The sequence below is a fragment of the Aythya marila genome, assembly GCF_965140915.1.
Source record: "Aythya marila genome assembly, chromosome: 6".
Classification (NCBI taxonomy): Eukaryota; Metazoa; Chordata; class Aves; order Anseriformes; family Anatidae; genus Aythya; species Aythya marila.
Genome location: NC_139047.1, coordinates 1,600,960 through 1,620,968, shown reverse-complemented (window position 1 = coordinate 1,620,968; position 20,009 = coordinate 1,600,960). Strand labels below are relative to the sequence as shown.

At 37.9% G+C, this 20,009-nt stretch overlaps 2 protein-coding genes across 8 annotated transcripts in view; both read right to left on the bottom strand.

Moving 5' to 3' along the window:
* Window positions 1-2,532, bottom strand: part of PGAP1 (post-GPI attachment to proteins inositol deacylase 1) — a 42,697-nt gene extending 40,165 nt beyond the window's left edge. Inside the window, exon 1 of the mRNA XM_082763364.1 lies at window positions 2,239-2,532. Coding sequence (XP_082619490.1) covers window positions 2,239-2,523 — 285 coding nt within the window. The 5' untranslated portion in view covers window positions 2,524-2,532. The remainder of the gene's footprint in view (window positions 1-2,238) is intronic.
* Window positions 2,533-2,762: 230 nt separating this feature from the next.
* The window catches only part of ANKRD44 (ankyrin repeat domain 44), a 145,520-nt gene continuing 128,273 nt past the window's right edge, over window positions 2,763-20,009 (bottom strand). For 4 of the 7 annotated variants that reach the window (XM_082763358.1, XM_082763359.1, XM_082763361.1 and 1 more), the window contains exons 19-28: window positions 18,290-18,368; window positions 17,153-17,270; window positions 16,431-16,647; window positions 15,582-15,669; window positions 14,346-14,429; window positions 12,945-13,090; window positions 12,024-12,106; window positions 10,908-10,990; window positions 9,775-9,866; window positions 2,763-7,528 (exon numbers count right to left, since the gene is read on the bottom strand). In XM_082763358.1, coding sequence (XP_082619484.1) covers window positions 7,263-7,528; window positions 9,775-9,866; window positions 10,908-10,990; window positions 12,024-12,106; window positions 12,945-13,090; window positions 14,346-14,429; window positions 15,582-15,669; window positions 16,431-16,647; window positions 17,153-17,270; window positions 18,290-18,368 — 1,256 coding nt within the window. In that variant the 3' untranslated portion in view covers window positions 2,763-7,262. The remainder of the gene's footprint in view (window positions 7,529-9,774; window positions 9,867-10,907; window positions 10,991-12,023; window positions 12,107-12,944; window positions 13,091-14,345; window positions 14,430-15,581; window positions 15,670-16,430; window positions 16,648-17,152; window positions 17,271-18,289; window positions 18,369-20,009) is intronic. The other 3 variants (XM_082763362.1, XM_082763363.1, XR_014317764.1) reach the window with 2 other exon arrangements.

Genomic DNA, 20,009 nt, shown 5'->3' with positions numbered 1-20,009 from the left:
TTTGGAAAACAGGCGCAGCAGAGTTGTGATTAAAGCAATCAGCATCATGACAAGTGACTATTAAGCAGGTCTAATCCTTCCACCAATTTTAGTTTAACACACTCTGATCAGATCTGCCGTTATCTCAACCTTTCGGGCCCCACGTTGGGCGCCAAAAAGACTGTCGTGGTTTAACCCGACCGGCAGCTAAACACCACGCAGCCGTTCGCTCACCCTCCCCCCTCCCTCTCTGGGACGGGGGAGAGAAATGGAAAGTGAAGCCCGTGAGTTGAGATAAAGACAGTTTAATAAGACAAGAAAAAAAATAACAAAAATAATAATAACAATAATAATAATGATGATACAATGGTGATAATACGAAAGTAATAATAGTATGTACAAACAAGTGATGCACAATGCAATTGCTCACCACCCGCTGACCGATGCCCAGCCTAACCCCGAGCAGTCCGGCCCCCTCCCCCCGGCTAGCCACCCCTATATATTGTTTAGCATGACGTCAGATGGTATGGAATACCCCTTTGGCTAGTTTGGGTCACCTGTCCTGGGTCTGTCCCCTCCCAGCTCTTACTGCACCCCCCAGCCTGCCCGTTGGCAGGACAGAGCAAAGGCTGAGATGTCCTTGGCTTAGTATAAGCACTGCTCTGCAACAATTAAAGCATCGGGGTGTTATCAGCACTCTTCTCATTCTAAGCCAAAACACAGCATTCCACCAGCTACTAGGAAGAAAATTAATTCTGTTCTAACTGAAACCAGGACAACCACACTGGTAGACACACCAAAAAACAGACTCCAGGAAATCAACCTTTTTATGTTTCCCTGCTCAAAGAACTATTTGTTTCGTAATGCAATACACAGTCTGGCAGGGAGAACAGGTCCCATTCATCTGAAATCCCTACCTTGTCTGTTCACACCAACACCAGCATTACAAATACATTAAACATGAAAGAGCCAACCTCTTCGGCAAAAAAAAAAAGGTAGTTGGAAAGTACAATGCTTTAACAAGCTCAAACATGGACATATTTTTCCCCCAAAGCACTGTTCTGCACACAGTAAAAGTGACTGTTTAGGGATTAGGAGTTTGGAGAGACAGCGCAGCGAGACACAATTTGCATCCCTGCTGCGTGGAAGCCCTGCCCTTAGCCCTGTCCCTGTGCCCGTCCTGAAGCAGAGCATCTCTTACAGCACAGAACTCAGAACTGAAGCACTGGCACGGTGAGTAAACACCAAAGTTGTGCTGGCAAATGACAATGTCAAGGAACCTCCAATAACATCAAACAGGTTATGCCGGTAACGTTCAGTTGGTTGGCTTTGAACTGAAACTGAAGTAGGTTTCGACTACATGGAGAGCTTAAAATTTGCTGCGTACTGTGTTAGTATTTATAGTTTTTTACTCTACATTTAGAGTAAGTCTACATCTGCTCTACAGCACTGACAGAACAACCCCTGCAGCTATCCCGAGGCTCCCTTTTGCACACTAGCGTGCGCGGAACTGGCTGTGTTGAGACAATCACGTGCAGTTAACGGATCCTAAAATTAACTCACTGTTTCATTATGAATTTAGGAACCAAGTTTTTGCTGCAAGATCTTCCTTACTATGCAGGCCCAACTTGAAACCTACATGAGAACAGCAGATTATGATGCAGACTATTTCATTACATTTTTTCCAAAAGAGACGATGCTAAACGGCCGTTTAAGAACTGACAGAACATGCTTTGTGATGCTTTTAACAGCAACGAAATCCTGCAGTAAGAACTATGTTAAAAAAACTGTTTTTAAACAAGTGAACGCGGTCATAGCAGCAACGCTGCCTCAGTTCACGCGTTGACATCCCCAGAGCGTAACGCAACATGTACCACAACGCGCTGTCTGGAGAGCAATTCCCCCAGCAGCTGTCTCCCTCAAACCGACTCAGGATTTCCAGGGAGGTTTTTCAGCAGGTCTCGAAGAGGATTTGTCAGCAAAACGGGGAGCTGCGGGCAGCTCTGGGCGGGCGCCCACCGCCTGGGGAAGAAGGCTCGCAGCGGGACCCCAGCCGCCGCCTCCCTCGGCAGGTCGGGCGCCTGAGGAGCCGCGGCGGCCCCGCCTCGCCCATCGCGCCCCGCAGCGCTTCCTCCCCTCACGGCTCCCGGCGAGGCCGCCGCCCCTCCGCCCACCGGCGGCGCTGGGTGCCGCCGGGCTCCCTCCCACCTGTTGCGGCGGCCCCGCCGCGCCCCTGCGGGCTGCCTCCCCCCGGCTCACCAGGTACTCGGGGTACTCGAACATGTAGGTCATGCTGCAGCGGTTCTCCTCGTAGAGGAAGAGCACGTCGCGCACCCCCAGCAGCGCCAGCGCCGCCAGCGCCCCGTAGAAGAGCGGCGCCGCCGCGGGCAGCCGCCCGCTCGCCCGCCCCATCGCGCTGAGGTGCGGAGCGGCCTCGCCCCGCGGCCGCGGGCACGGGCACGGCGGGGAGGGACCGGGCGGGGAGGGACGGGGCGGGCGCCACAACCTGGCCGCCAACGGCAGCGGGAGAGGTGCGGCCGCCATGTTGGGGAGGTCGGCGCGCCGCCTGCCCGCCATGTTGAGGAGGGCAGAGACGCGCCCGCCGGCCGCCCGCCCGCCATGACGGGGAGGGCAGGGCGCGCTGAGGGGGCTCCTCGCACAGCACCTGAGGGAGGGAGGGAGGGAGGGAGGGAGTAAAAATACGCCTTCAGCACCTTCACTGCGCTCGGTACTGCAACGTTCTCCCGTCATTTAAAATAAATAAAATTTACTCGGTTTTCCAACAGTATTTGTACCATTTTTATTTGTAAAAATAACCATCTGAATGCATCTCAATAGTAGTTTAGGTTAGGGTTTTTCATTACATGAACACAGCATTCAGTAGTTGAAAAAAAGTTACTAGACTGTGCTTGAGAAGATTCAGGCTGAATTCCAAGTCATTCACCGAAGTAAGTCTTTTTCCTCATTTTATACGTGACATTTACCAAGTCTTTAAACTTCAATTTACAAAAGAAAACACCACCGACAAAACCCCACTGAAACCATCAAACAATATTTCATGTTGTTTATTACAAATGGTATGCAAAATATAACACTGGCACCAGATTCGTATCACCATGGTTTGTAAAGATATATTGCACATGCTAAAGCATAAAATATAAGACAAAACCTACAAAACGTAAGATATTGGCTTTAATATGTAGATCACTGCATAAGAAACGCATAAAATTACATTTTATACACACACTCAGATTGTCACTAGTTTAAAACGCCCTTTCCTATAACACTGATCTAAGGTTTACTTTTTGTGTAATAAGAAAGCATTTTCAGCACTGCAAAAGTTATACATTATTCCTATAGAAATTTAGCATATTAATTTTCATTTCAATACAGGTAGAACATATGAAAAGAAGAAACACTTTATACATTCAAAGAAGAGTTGAAATGAAAATTTACTGGTAATATATTGCTTTTATAACACTCAAATTAAAAAAAAAAAAAAAAAAAGAGAGACAACTTTCACAAAACATTTCCATAATACACAAATATAAAAAGGCACTCTAATATTTCTTACATGACTAAGAATAAAAATCACAATTTTTTTTTAAAGTCATCCTCAAGATACATAACCAGGTTTCTCAACAGTACAGTGGATAAACAATTCATTTCATGTGTTTGTTCTAATTTAATAATCTGGCAGTTGTTTACTGCATAAAAGTACCAAACACATTATGGTGCCCTTTTAGTAGCAATGAACAGAAATCCCCTGAGCTATTTCACAGCAATTTCAGGCAGTCCGGAGGTTTTTACTCAGTATTTATGAGAATGGGACCCAATCCTGCTATGGATTCCACCTGCAACTGTGGTTAAAATACAGGATGAAAACTACCCTGCTAATAAAACTGGGCAGACTGCTGCCCCTCACAAAATACCCACTGTTTGGTGCAAATACAGAAGTAGTCCATGTACTGTAAATTGCAGGATCCAGGGTTAAGTGCAACAATTCTGTATGATTAAATCTACCCTTGTAAAAAGTCCACAAAAAGGCATGGTGATTATTTACATGAGTAAGATTATTCCCATACTTAAATACCTGTCCTAAATAACAAATTTATTTCTACAAGTGACAAATTATATTACAAGTTAATGTACTAGCATACAGGAAAAGGGATTGTGGTGAGATCTGGGGACAGGCTGATACTGAGTACTTCCAAATGTCTTGCTTGTGACGATTTTCCTAAGAACACCATACTCAAACCATGGCTTTCCAAATGCCCATAAGATGCTAACAAATCATATTTTTCTAGGATTTCTGGAATACTGCAAACTTACATCATTGCTAGTTTATAGAGAAGTTTAATCCGTAAAGTTTAAGTTTGATTCCCAGAAGGAGCAAAGTTATTTGATAATCACCTACGCTTCTATAAGGTTGTATGCATCATAAAAGGCAGCAGTTGTACTACACAGTTACCAGAGTTACAAGGTATTGCAAATTTACAAAATATTTTCAGTAACTCTGTACGGTACCAAGTAAAACACTGATTTGTATAAAATGGCTGCTTGAAATAATACAATATTCTCCTTGTAAAGATCACTTGTTTTCTCCTAATGAAACAACTTCATGTAGGATAGCGTAACTTTATTTCAGGGTTAGACATATTTAATCTCTAGTTTAAATAAAATTAAAATGCTGTTCCTGCTGTTAGAGCAGGTGGCAGCTATTTCTCATTTGTTTGTTTGTTTTAAATGCTGTCATTCTACACAGAAACAAACAAACAAACTAAAACTTGGGATTTCCATTTATTTCTAAACACATGACTGAAAACTAACAACTGGTCTCTCCTCTTATTTTCAGTGCTTACAATAAGGTGATTATTGCTATTCTGCAGGTTTTACATGAAAAACTTTGAGAAAAGTCAATCATAAAAAAGTTTCCTGTGCTACTTCTGAGGAGAAAACCAGGGTTTCAGGTGCTCTGTCAGTTCTGCTGCTGAAAAGATAGGATTGAGGAAAAACATACCTTTACCTTCATAGACACTATCCCTTAGGAAGTTCGTTGCAAATTTTGGAAATTTGTTAATGTTCAAGGAAACAATGTGTAATTTTAGCAGGGCAAAATAAACAATGCGTGCTTTTTCCAGTTGAAGAACTGGAAATCTGCTGATGATTATTATTATTTTTAAACAATTCAGTGGAACATGGCTAAAAACTACAACTAAAATAGAAATCCTTATTTTTATTTACCCTGACGAAAGCATGCACTCAGGAAGAAGCTCTTCTCATTCTCCCAGCACGGATTTAGGCCTGCAGATATCCTGAGTGTGAATCACTGGAACTTGTAACACCTTAACTCCATGCTACATTTCCTTTTCTATAACTTTACTGTAGTCGTACAGTGTTCTCTCACCTGTCTAGCAAGGTGTCGGATCCCTTTCTTACACTTTCAAATGATGATGAAAGGTGTTTGCTCTCTGCTTTTTACCAGTATAGCCTGTGGACTTCCATCTTTACATTCCACAGATTAAGATGGGCACACTTCTGAAGTGCATCAGTCCTTCCTTTCTCCACTCAGGCCATCAGTCTTGCCTAGATTCACATTTTATTTTGCATTACACAAAATAATATGCACAACTACTAACAAGGAGAAAAAGCCATAGTTATTTTTCCTGGGTATTTGTTTCATTTCAAATAAATATAAACACATTTACATTAAAAGCATATGAACATTTTCCTTAGTCTGGAAAAAAACAAACTGTGGTCAACACATAATTAGTTACAAATGTCAACTTGAAACCTGCATCATAAAATGTAAAATTCACTCAAGACTACTCATTACCTCAAAAGTTTATAGTTTTATGCTTTAGAAAACTACTTCATTATGTCACTCACATTTGAAGAAAAAAAATAAAAGTAATAACGTCTTCCATTTAATCACTGAAGCATTTTGGTCCTCTTGGTACGGCTGGTTAGTTCATGATAGGCTTTTGTTTGTTTTGTTTTGTTTTTGCTTATAAAGTCTCATTCTTCCTTTTGTACTTCTGTTGCAGATGAGGGTCGGGGTCCGTTTGACCTAGAAACTTTGGCAGAAGGAGTAAACATATTCACAAGCTGACATTGCTTTCAAAGCTGGTGACAATAGGCTCTTTTAGCATGCATCTCCGATCCCATGCATGGTGCATGGTACATTTTTGTTTTCTCGTGTTTGGTATTTCAACTTTTGGTGTTATGCTTTCATTGTTTTACCTCTACTCTGTTAATCCAAACACTGGCAGAATTACGTTAAAAAACGATATCGTTTACAGCAAAAATTGGTTATTTAAGCATAGAAAATATTTTTTTAAATCTATTTAAGTTGGCATGTCATCATAAATGTTTACATACACCTTTGTCTACACCTGATTTCTTTTTCTGATACTAGATTCATGGTTAACGGCTCAGGTGACAGAAACTTCTAATGACCCTAATTCTGTAGTGCAAATAAACTGTACACGCTTGTGCTGAATTGGGAAAAAAAAGCGGGGGGGGCGGGGGAGGGTGGCGGAAGGGGAAGGGGCGGGGGCAAGTGATTTCAATTTTTCACAAGTGGTTCCACTAATGTCAGTGGGGAAACATGGTGAGACAAGTAGAATTTGGCCTTAAGAGTTTATAACTACATTTTTCTAATTGCATGCTGCAACTAATAACTGTAAAAAGTGCTTTCTGTACGTTTAAGTGCTTAATACGTGCAGAATGTAATTTTTTCTTCCTGTAGAGAAGTAATACAGGCAATTTTAGGATTTACAACTTGACCTTTGGTTTGTGTAAAAGAAGTTATCTAATTATCAGAGCCCCTGGAATTAGTAAACAGACAAACAGAGGAAAGGAGCAATGCTTCAAATCTATGAAGGCTACATTGAAAATATGTTTGTGTACTAACGTTACAGCTAAAATATGTAAGTACTTTTTACAAACAGTTCCCTGTTTATTTGTGCTGTCAAAAAGGAAAAAGGCATTTTCTCTTTTTTACTTAAAATAAGAGGTAGAGACTTTCCACAGGGGCACTTAGGGCCTAAGGAAAACATGAGGAAGCTGAAAAGCTGCAGAACATTAATGAGAATAATATTCCAGTAAGTTCCCCTTTGTTATTTAAAGGCTTAATTCTCATCAACACTACATATCTTTCAATACCTACTTGTCAAGAGTAATAGTTAAGAATATAGCAGTGGGATCTGAGCTGTTTAAAAAGACCAAAACAACAAGCTGAAAGGAACCAATAAGGAAAGAAAAAGTTTTGAATACCAAAGTCAAAATGTTTCAGAATCAGAATCATTTTCATTGTACCCATCCTCTGTTCCTATGTTATTAGTCAAGGGCTTATTACAAGAGTTAATGCTACCCATACTGGAGCCATCGCAGAGATGTGTCCTGCCCAAACTGTCTTTTTTAAAACAAGCGAAGTTGAAAGCCGTCACTGAACTGGAAGGAGAAAAAGGCATCATGGTAGCCAAAATGAGTGCCAGGCAGTCAGCCACGTCTTTGTTAGGAGCGCAAGCCAGGGCTGGCGTATGACCTGGGCACAAATGCAGACAAGGCAATGGTTAGTACTACGGGTACTGAGAATGGCACTGAGCATTCCTCATATACATCTCTAGGCGACTTCGTAAGCAGGAGATGTATGTTCAGTTACAATCATGCCAGGCAACAGGGGGGTGTTACTTATTTTAAATTAGACATGCTGGGAAAATACACACTTTATGGAGCATTTAAATCACTGTGACCACAACAAGCACTATTTTTGTTTTAAATCAGGCAGCAAACAGACTTCACAATATGAATAAAAGCACTTGCTAAACACAGTTCTACAGCACAAGCAATATGATGAATACAGAACATAGGGTGTACAGCAACAGGGACAGAAACTGGCTTCAGTTTCTGTACATATGAACAAGTCTCATTCTGAGAACAACGACTTTCATGAGCACATAAAAGATATTAGTTTTAACATATTTTGGAGTAGTAAGCAAAATTTCCAAGACTGATTGGTTGAGCATATACTCAACTCAGAAAGCAGTTCATTTAGGAATGAAATTGCCAGAGAAAAGAATTAGACCGGCGCATGTGGTGCATGTATAGCAAGTGTGACTATGTGGATGTTCAGTTAGCCAAAATTTGCATTATGTCAGAGGAATAATAACTGTATTCAGAAAGCATGGCATAGGTTTTAAATATAAAGTCATATTATAATATGGATGTCTGTAAAACAAAGAACTGGGGAGCTATCAGAAATTTGTCTTCACAGCAGTGAGAGACAAAACGTGGCTCCTGTTCAAGGACTGCCACAAAGTAGCTTCTCATGTAAACAAATCTTTGAAATGAGTATGCTAATAACACTTGCTATCTATCAGTTTTGCAGGCTGCTGTGCAGTACTGTGAAGGTGCATTGTGCTCTGCACTTTCCAAGAACTCCTCCTTTATGCTAAGAGCATACTAATTCTTTTGCAGATGGCTAAATCTTAAATGCTGCAGCAAAAGTAATCTCAGGCTTTACTTCTATCTTACTGCCTCAAATAAGCTTGAAACACCTGCAGTATGGAGAGTTTGCAGTATGGAGATTATGCAGAGTTTGGTGGACAAATGTGAGTAGTTTTATAGCAAACTACCGATACTTAAGGACCAATTGCAGTGAATGGATCCCCTAAATAGAATTCCTTCTTCTTCTGAGTTCCAACTTAAAGTATTCTTTAGAATTGTACTTATTGTACTTAAATTTCTCTCCTTTAAACTGTGTGCACAGTTGCTCCTATAGCAATTAAACATGTATCAAATTTGAACTTAATTTTCCACTCCTGACATACATGTAAATTAGCTAGATCTGCATGTACAATTTTAACAACCAAAACAAAATAGTGGTTAGAAGCTAATCTGGTTCATTTTTCTGTCCTCTATCTCTAAATTGAGATTAGGGCCAGATGACTTCAGTGGGACTCATTCATGCAAGCTTACCTAATAGCAATTGGTTAATAATAAATACTCACCACTCAGTTCTTTGCATCCATAGATATCAAATCTCTTGTAATGATGGCTAAGTTTTATTATTGTTACTTTACAGATATGGGGAGATGGAGGTACCAAATTATTATATTAATGCCACAAAGTCATTATTGTAAGAGAAACCTGCTTATTTCAGGAAGACATTTTTGAAAATATTAATTATAGAAGCACAGCTCCCTGTGGGCTTTATAATGTTTAGGGAAGGATTTCACTGAGATCTGAAACAAAATTATCACATTTATTAACTAATCATATATTTTATGAGGTAATATATCAGTAATTTACTTGCATCTTGGGTTAGGTCAGACAATTGGAAAGCACAAGTTTTGATCTCAGAATGAACTAGGACACAATCAAACATATGGTGATGGTTTTCTTCCTACCCATTAAAACATGCGCTGATTGAATGCATAATCCTTAATTCTTCTGCAAGGCGTCAGAATTATCCGGTGCCACTTGCATGTTTAGGAAATTCAAGTTACCACTGCACTCAAGCATTAAAAAAGACTAGCTGTTGACAGTACATGCAAAATGAACAGTAAAAGGGACCACTGTGATGTTCAGAATACATTTCTATATTAAAAAAAAAAAAAAAAAGAAGAAGAGCGTCCTTTTTAATATAGATACTCACACAGCTCATTGTCTGTTCTTGGAAGAATATAAGCATCAATGATGTCTACCAGCTTTTAAGTCTACTGCGTCAGTCTGTTGTAAAATTACCTCGTAGGTACTACTGAAGTTTACCAAAGTGTGTTATTTACTTACCATTTTCATCTACTGCTAGGACACATGCCCCTTTGGCTAGCAACTCTTCAACCACCATCTTCAAGCCATTACGTGCAGCAATATGGAGAGGTCTACAAAACAAAACATCAAAATTAAAGTTTAGTTTAAAATAACTCCTTCTAAAAAAAGTTAGGCAGTACTTAAAGCATATGTTCCTCAGAAGGAAAAATTCTGATGCTGGATAACAATTAAAATCTAGACATTAAATTACATTACAAGCTTTAAAATAATTCTGGTGTACCATATCTATAAAAGATGTGGAAAATAAATATATGCAATTACCTTTATACGTGCAAAGATTGATTAACACTTGCCAATCTCAAGGATTTCTTTAAAAACCTGTCAGTTTTCCACTGTTTGCAGCACACAATTTAAAAGGAAAATGTATCTAAGACTGAAGAAATGTCTTTGTTCTATCCTTAATTCTGGCTACTACAGACTGTTCAAAATCATTGTATCTTTTTTTTTTTCTCTTGAATATTCCATTGATAATTTCTGTTCCTGCAGTTTTGCCCCCTTCCTAGTACACCATCCTCCTGTTTACTAATGGAACAGGAGAAACAATTTCACATTGAAGAGGGGAAAAAGGGCTTAGGTGGAATGGATTCATCTGCAAGCTCTAGATCTACAGCCTGAACCTGTGGTTCAATCTTTTGCAGCTGGAGTAAGAATATCGATGGTTACAATCCTGCGGATAATGAGTGCTATGGAAGGGAGTTGTACATAAACTTTGAGCTCCAAAAACTTTAAAATTAAATGTAGTACCTTAATCTAAATAAATTATTTATATTTAAAGTGAAGCTTGCAAAGGTAGGAAATGTCGGTATACATTCACATGATTGAAAGACATTTTGATATAGTCTTCAAATAAATGACCTCATATTATTTTTCCAACAAACCACACATAGAATTAGCATCAAAGAAGTCAAAATTAAAAGTGAAAATGCAATATAAATCTATTGTTTTCAAGGGCAAGCGCTTCAAAAAAAAAAAAACCAACTCAGAAATGTAACTTCCTTTTTCTGTGAAAAAATCCAAGATGTGAACTTGATGAGCTAAATCAGAATCTCTGGGTAAATCAACTGAATTTGAGAAGATCAGGTTATACTTACGTCTGCAATGCATTATTTTTTGCATTAATAAGGCTCTGTTCTTGTATCTTGTCAAGTATTAACAAGGCACATTTTTCATGACCCTGTAGTTGAAAACAAAAAACTGTATTAATTTGCTAAGGAATATAAAACTGAGGCAAAAGAAATGTTACATATAAAAGCAAAATGTAAAAAATCAATTTAAAATATGGAATATGCTACTCAGTTTCTAAGGAACTGTAATGAGGGAATTGTAAAAACCTTAAAACACCATTTACAAACTGTCAATACTAGAATGCTTTAGCACATTTACAAGTTTAGACATTCACCTGTGTTTCAGCCCTCCATTCATATATGAATTCACCTTCTCAGCTTTCAGGGAAGACTGACATTTCTTTTGAGAGTGCATTCAACTGATGACTTACAAGGACTACACAATAACAGAGAATGAGAGGGCTTAATCTTAAAAACTAATACTGTATTTCCTAGGTCTTTAAATGCCTTCTGTATTATTAATAAACTACTACAAAAGCCCTTCAACATCAGAGATATGTGAAAATGAAACTTTGGAAATAATACAGATCAGAGCCTTATTTCTCATACTGTTTCAACAAAGTGAGTCTACAGCCCTGTCAGGTGAACAGCTGCCTGAAGGACCTTGAGAATTCAGTGAGGCTCTTGTGTCTACGGAAACTGGAGTTTCTATCTGGAATCCTATCTGGGAACAGGAGTAAAAGAAAAGTCCCAGAAGAGGGAATCCCATGGACTTTTTTTTTTTTTTTAATTTTTATTTTTCAAAAACAGGCAACAACAATTGGAATTAATGGGGAAAAAAGTTGGGAAACCCACCACCACCAATCTAATCAATACCCCTGTTTTTACTGCTACAGAGTGCAAGATAAAATTTTGTGTTCCTTCCACATAATTTGGAGAATAATAAATATTATTTCAGCTGTCATCCTTATTTCTCAATTTACTAAACCTTGAAATAGACATGAAAAAAACTTGGTACACTGTTCTCACTACATGTCTGACCATCACATCTCTGTTGCAGAAATATTTGTTGGAGCTTTAACAAACACAAACATACACACAGACAGTGAAGATTATAGAAGCACAGAGTTATCTTCAACTTACTTTACTGCTAGCCAAGTGCAAAGATGTATTCAAGTCCTTATCTTTTAATGTCAGGTCTGCCTTAGCAATGTTCACCAAGAAGTCTGAAGTTTAGTAGAAATCAATGGACAAATCCGACGGGCAGACAAATATGTAAAAACAGAGGGGAAAAAAAATCTATTTCAATATGTGTGCATATATGCTAACCAATTAAGCCTTGATGCAACGTAAACTTTACAAGCATGAAGTGAAAATAATGAGAACAGACTAATCTTGTATAGTTAATCAGCAGCCAAACAGAGAGCTAATACCTCATTCATTTTGCCTCAAACTGTTGAACATACATTAATCTATGTATCAACTTCTCCATTTGCAGTTTAGCAAATTCTGCCTAAATCACCTCCTGAGAACAACTCTGATTCCTGCTCTGAGAGGACTAAGTGGATATAATGAATTCAGGGTGCAGTCTGTGCTGTCAAAACTAAAGAAAAGAGAGTTTTGTTAAGTCAATATATCTTTAATCTGTATGTCTGTATCATGTAGTCTAGCCTGGAACAAAACAACTGTGGATAGCTGCCATTTCAAGAGTAGTATTTCCTATAATGTAACACAAAAAGAGGTTAGCCTTAAAACTTTTTTACACATGCAGTTTTACTGCCCCATAAAAACAGGAAGTAATAGAGAAAATAAATACTATTCCCATCATGCTCTTTACAATGCATTCTTTGGAGGAAATAAGACTCAAGTTTGTTATTCCAAGGAGTCACAAAGACTGCTAAGAAACAATGACTGAGAAGGAAACAAAAATTAAAGATGTAAAGATAGCTTCTTACAGGCATGCACAAAATTTATTTGTCTTCCTTTGTTTTCCCAGGAAAACATGATCACTTATTTGGGATCAGCAACTGCAGTTGCACTCAAAAGTGGCAAGGATTTACTCACCTACAGCACCTACGTGACCGTTTTGAGCTGCCATCATGAGAGGTGTTTTCCCTGCATGATCCGCAGCATTCACTTGGGCGCTGTGACTCAGGAGGAGCTGGAGGCATTCCACATGATCCGCAAAGGCTGCTGCGTGAAGGGGCGTTCTGTGGGGAAAATTAACACGACCACAGCTGTTGCTGAATAATTACAATATTCCTATTTACTTGCCTTCTCAAGAACCTGAAAGCACAAGATGGTTTGGATGTTTTTTCCATGAAAGTTAAAAGTTATCACAAGAGGAAAGCTGTAGTAGCAACATCCAAAATTAATCAAATAATATTTACAGTCTCTGTCCTGGTGCAACATAAACTTTACAAAAAGAGCATCAGAGGGTGGATATGGTGTTGTGTAGAATCTTGTACTAGCAGAATATTTATTTTAATGGAATCTACTCTGTAAAATGGAAAGCAGTACAATGCTTGCTCATGTGATTTTTATTTTTCTTAAACAAACTTGAAATGGGAAAACTGTGAGAAAAGAACAGATTCATTACTTAAATAAACTGAAGTATTTCAAGCAATACTCAAAGATACTACATCAACTGGCTATAACAACAGCATTACTATGAAAGGCAGAAAGAATTCTGTTCACTTTGAAAATTATCGGTTTCCACAAGACTGAAAGACACTAGAAGTTGTCCTGTCTCCCTGTGGCCTTTTGGGTCTGAAGTACAACTAACTGAGATGAAGGACAGTTGGTATGTAACCCATGTTGTATGTAATTGTGTTACTTCAGTTTTTGCTTATTAGTAAGGATGAGGTGCTCTCACCCTTACAGGAGTAAGTAATCACAATTACTGAAGGTTTTGTATTTGTTTTAATTAAGAGAAACAATGAGTATTATATTTTTAGAATTTTAGCAATCTTAAGTACGTATATACATGCAGTGAGATTATCAATGTGACCGAAGATTTGACTGAATGAATATCTCTTGCTGTACCAGTATGAATTACTTTGCTGTACAGAAGTTTTCAATCATTTGCTCTGAGAATGCTAACATAACTTTTATTGAAATACTTTCCTATTTGTACACAGTATCACACCATTTAGCAAATAAATGTGTTTATATGTTTAACAGAAAGAAAACAGATTCAGAGAAACAGCCTGAATCAGTACGTTTTTTAAACAAACAAAACACTACTTTTTTTTTGACAGCCAAATTGAATACTTTATAGTATTCTTACTTCAAAGTCAGCCACCACTTAAGTTTGTTGCAGTGTAAGCTGCTATCTGACAGAGTCAGCATGACAAGTTTTGGCTCAGCTACATATGATAGAGATTAGTTACAGAGGTTCAGACAGAATTATGAAAAACATGAGATGGATTCACAATGATGAAAGGCACTTTAAGAAGCTATTACCTTCCTTTGTCATCCTTGCAATTGACAATGTTGGCATCAATGGCTCCAATAAGCAGTGATGCACAGTTTTCATGATCATTGATTCTGCCAAAAGACAAGACATTTTTTAAAAAGGTAAAAAGATTGCATCTGCTACTATGTATTTCAGCACCTAAAGCACAGCTGATCCTGCAATTCACTACACACAAGGTTAACTGAAAGTACAATACCAACCTAGGATTAAAACTTTAATACCTTAAAATCCTTTAATCTAAGTGTCAAACACTGGAAAGTACTCGGTCATACACACTTACAAAGAGAAAGCTAATGTTTAAGGTATCAAAATGTTTAAGGTATCAAAACTCAGATCTTCCAGCTCACACTTCTAATACTTTTCCTTCATGGAGGTACTCTTCCTGGTAATTTGTCTTATGCCATTATGAACAGTGTTTAGTAACAGTATTAGCCATATATTATATCTCTAATATAGCTAGAAGACCATGTTGTCTTAGCAACAGTTCTTTTATTTTAAAGTTGCAAGCATTTTTAACATTTTTATGTTAACATTTTTAACATCTAAGCAGAGTAAAAAAATGTCTTTATAAATATTCTTATTTCTCTAATATATTGTTTTTGATAATTACAAGGTTTGATATATAATAAATTACTTCTCTACTTTCCAATGACATCAAGTGTAGAAAGAAAGCCTACAGAATAGTAACTCCTATCATTAATTCTGGAATACATCAATTCTTCCAATGGAAGACAGAATTCATAATTCTGCCATTCTGATTGTTGGTAAGAATGGCAGAATTATGCAGGTTTGCATTTGTTTTTACAGTGCCTAATTCCTTACTCTTCTGATGGTTTATATGTTCTGATAAGCATGTTAGGTCGTACATATCAAAGTAATCTTGCATTTTTTGTAAAAATACATTTGCAATTATGTAATGAAAAGTTATGACTTTTGCCATATTAAAATCCTTCTTGTATGAAAATGCACTGCTTTATTTGAATAAAGAATGTGTCTAAGATACGTGCATGGAAGAAGATTAGAAACTCATAATAGCCACCAACTTTTTGTTGTTCATAAGATATAAGAGAACTTAAGATAAGCACAGTTCTATGACCAGCTTTAAAATTATTTGCTTGTGCAAATAATCTCAAATAAAAATTGTTTTCTTCTCATGCTGCTACTTTTTCCAGATATGTCCTAAAGCAACATATCTGCATTTGTTACTGGACATTTCTACTTACACGGCACAGTGCAACGGAGAGAAGCTATTACCATGGAATTTGCGGAAAAGTTTTTGTTCCAATAGTACCTCTATGCAGTTTTCATGACCTATAAGAAATCAGACAGTTTGCAGTGTTACACAAAGCAAGTAATTCACTCATTGAATACTAGGTTTATAAGGATTATAATTTAACACTTTAGATTTAAGATTGAACACATTGTGTACAGAAACTTTTATGTGATAAAATAATAGACAAAAATTGTTTTACTTTATATATATACACATATATATATATCTCAGCAACACAGTAGATCCAGGCTGATATTAACCCTTCTCAAAATAAAAGGAAAGGAAAAATAGTCTCCTTTTTAAGTGATATTACATACATGGCCTCACACATCTCCAAAGATGGTCTTGAACGACGGTACTAGGAGGTTTTATCCTTTTATTAAGCAAGAAACATAATCAGTTCAGGCCATCCATCTAATCATGTCACTTCTTGCTTTAATAAATAAGAAGGTGACACCTCAGAGAAGCATTTCTGGCCCCATATTAATCAATGCAAATTTCATCATTTACTTCAGGAAATCCAGAATTTCACCCTGGCCTTCTGTGATGGGAGCAAATGAATGTGATGACTGAGATATTTCTCTATAAGTTGCAAAGCCATTGAGAGCTATTGCTGGAATTTCCCTGGATTTTGAACTGAAGTGTAAACACAGAAAATGCAAACTACAGACAATACGCAAGAGGGGAAATAATTTGACTCTTCATTTTAAGTTTCTCAAAGGGTTAAACTTTGTCACCATGCTTTCCTAAAACTGAGGCCGCATTTGAATTTGGTAAAAATCCACAGGGACAAACTTACCATTGTAACAAGCCCAGTGCAGCGGTGTATAACCTTGATTATCTTTTAAACTGCAGTCTTCTTCTGAAAGTGCTACCTGCAGTAATTCACTCAGCCAAGTGGCATGACCCCGAGCTGCTGCAAAATGCAGAGGTGTTCTGCCTCTGGCATCTTTACATAAAATAGATACGTCTTTCTCTAACAGCATCTGAACACACTCTTCATGCCCAGTCATAATCTGATAACAAAGAAATGAGTAAAGAGGTTGATGTAAACATAGACTCATGCCCAGGAAACATGTGCTATGATTGATGACTGTGAACATGAAACAGCCTGAATGGGATTCAGATGACAGAGATGAAAGCTCCTTCGATCCCATGGGTCAAAGCCCAATACTTACATACTCAATATTCATGAACCCAATACTTAAGGCTTACTTACTTACAACATCCTCCCCAAGAAAAAGGATAGCAACTGCTGGGAAGTTCTTTTAAATAAATTATTTTCAAAATTCATAAAGTACTTATAACAATAATGATTGCTATAGTAGAGTGTCTAGAGCCAAGAGAAAAATCAATCTAATCAATACTTTGTTGAGCAGATTTGTCCTGATTTTTACCTCATTGACTGTTTTTAGTCATGTTTTCACTCACTAACTGTATCCCCTACATATTCAATATCCCTGTATCTATAAATGAATTGTATTCACAGTAAAACAAATAATTAGAATAAAACTAAGTCACCCCTCGATGTAAAGCTGTGCATCCCACGAGATCAGCTGCATCTACAGATGCTTCTTTTTCAAGTAATAAGGAAACAGCATCAATGTGCCCATATGCCACTGCAAGCATTAGGGGGGTTCTAGAAGAAAAACAAACAAAACAGTCACAGCTATAAAATGACATGCTACTTGGCATTGCTAACTTACTGGACTAGGGAAGTCAGGAAGCCCTGCATTTCTCTCCATTCCTACTCAGAAATTTATTCCTTTCACTGTACTCTTCTATATAATATCCAGGTGAAAATATTTTGTATGAAATTATTCTTAAAATATTATCAGCCAACTAGTATGATTCATTTGCAAGCAGTTTACAAAGCATCATTCGGGACAATCTGTTCTCTTAACAACCTACAATTATTGTCACCTCCAGCAACACGTGAACTTTAGAGTACCCAACTGTTGTGAATGAATGCCCAATAGTTACCAAGATGACAACAACTCAAAGCATTTGTTTTGAAAATGCTGCACAATTGTTTAAAGTGGAGTCGTGAACATGAGGAAACTCTATTAAAGCCAACATTTGGACTAACATATCTTTTTTTTTTTTTTTTTCCTGAAAGCAATCTGTTCTTCTATTCTTAGATAAGACTAATACCATTCAAAGTTGTATGTATAGCCAGATATCTTCCAGGTACCCCATATATTTTTTTTAAGCATTCATGCTTTCAGCTTCTAAAGCATACTTTATACTGCCTCTATAGCTACCATTTAATAAGACATAAAACTTCTGTAGGAACATCTCAGATTTAGGGCTCACCTCAAATTATCAGTCTCACTTCGCCAGCTTAGTATACCAAGTAAGCCCTGAAATATCAGCATTTTAGAAAGTAAAAGTCTATAGAAACATCTCAGAAGCTCGTTAGTTTATGTTGAATCTGGCTTTAAGCATCTATGAAGAATTGTTTGAAGTATGAAGCAGGGGCTAAGATTAATGAATAATCTTTTCCACATGGCTTAGAATGTGTACTTTATAGTTTCTGCCAAATTCTAAAAGTAGTACAGGAAGTACAGTATTGCAAATAAATGCTTTTTCTGTATGAAATCTGAGATGTTATTTGAATCACAGAACTGAAAGAAAACCATCACAAAGAAAACTTACTGTCCTTTGGCGTCTGTCACATCAGGGTTGTCTGCAACTTCTAGCAACAACCGTAAACAGGGTGTATGACCATTAATAACTATGAAGAAAAAAAAAAGTGTGTTAAGTTAAAATAGGCTTAATTTCAGATACTTTTCCATTGTAATATTCATGGATAAGAAATTTCTTGATAAACAATTAAAATACTTCACAGTATAATAAATTCGTATTCCTAAAATTTTCAATTTGCTTCTGACAATGAAATATGAGCTCTTTTTTCCCTGACTTCAGTAAAACAAGGATTATTTTTCTTTCATTCAAAAATCCCAAATGAGTAAAACAGAAATTGTGATTTTCACTACTGAAAAGATCTTTGCTAAACAGGTCAGCATTTCAAAATCCCTCAGAGCAAGCAGGCAGACAAGGTTTTCTATGATCACTGTTGGAATGCATTAAGCAGTACAGCAGCAAAGCTTGTTAATATTACATGGGCTGTACAAGCAAATTCTTCAGTGCTGTTATGAAAAAAGAAACATCTGCAAAGAAAGACCAATATTACACATTTTGTATTCCAGGAAGCACCACGTTACTTTGACATTTTGCACTCCAGTGACCTCCAGGCTGACTCAGCTGTGCTGAGCCCCACAGCAGGCAGTGGGGAAGCCACGAGGAGAGCGCCATCACAGCCTCTACAACGCAGCCAGCAGGTACTGCATCTCCACTTCTTCCCTCAGACTCAAACTTCTCAGGAAATGCTCGTTCCTACTCAAGCCCGTCAGTCATGTCCTCCCAGTCCCCTGGGCATTGACCAAGATCTCTCTAGTCTCCAAGTCAATCCTGGCAGCTCCACACCAGCCTTGTTTGCTGCTGAGAGCTGAACTTTGGCATTGGGCATGCTCAAGGTGACTGAGTCCAGGTTGAAGTACACAAAGTCACCACTACTGCGGACATTCTTTAACTGAAAGACTGTTTTGTCTCAATCTGCTTACTTGTCCCCCTCAAAACCTTGAGTGGGATCTTCCTTAGTTAAGAGAGCTGTGATGAGACATTCTTCAATTCAGTCAGTGCAGAGGTGACAGCACACCATCATCTTAGCTCCTTATACAGCTATGCAGATGCCCAAACAGAGACAAAAATTCTTTCGGGGTTATTCCAGTTTTTCCTAGTTTAACATTAGAAGCCATGGGTACTTCTCAAAAACAGGGTTTGCTCTTTAAAATGTAACCCACTGCTGTTGGAAAAGTACTTTATTTTGCAGGGCCAGATGCTGGAAACCAATCTGTGTGTCAGCTGGTTTAAAGGCTTCACTCACAGGAGGAACAGAAATTTCGTACTTAAGAAAATAAATAAAAAACAAATCCCTATACTCAGTAGATAGAGATTGTGTTTTTATTACAGCAAGTCATGCATTCACACTGCCCACACCCTGTGGGCTGAGGCAGAAACCTTGGGCACCACCTGTGTCACATCATCCTGGCAGAGAAATGGGTGCACATCATCACGTTTAAATCACTCATCCAAGAATAATCTCAGTTGCTCTACCCAGAAAAAATAAAAGATGCTTTTAGTTATTTGCCACTAAATAATGACATATATATAACACGTAAACACTTCTGCAGGGCTGATGAGTCAATGACTTGTGGGGAAAAAAGAAAAAAACATAGTTCTTTCTGCCAGCAGAAGGAAGAGAAATCCTAGCTTGTTCACACTGATGTCTGAAGAGGATTCTGGTAAATCAGTT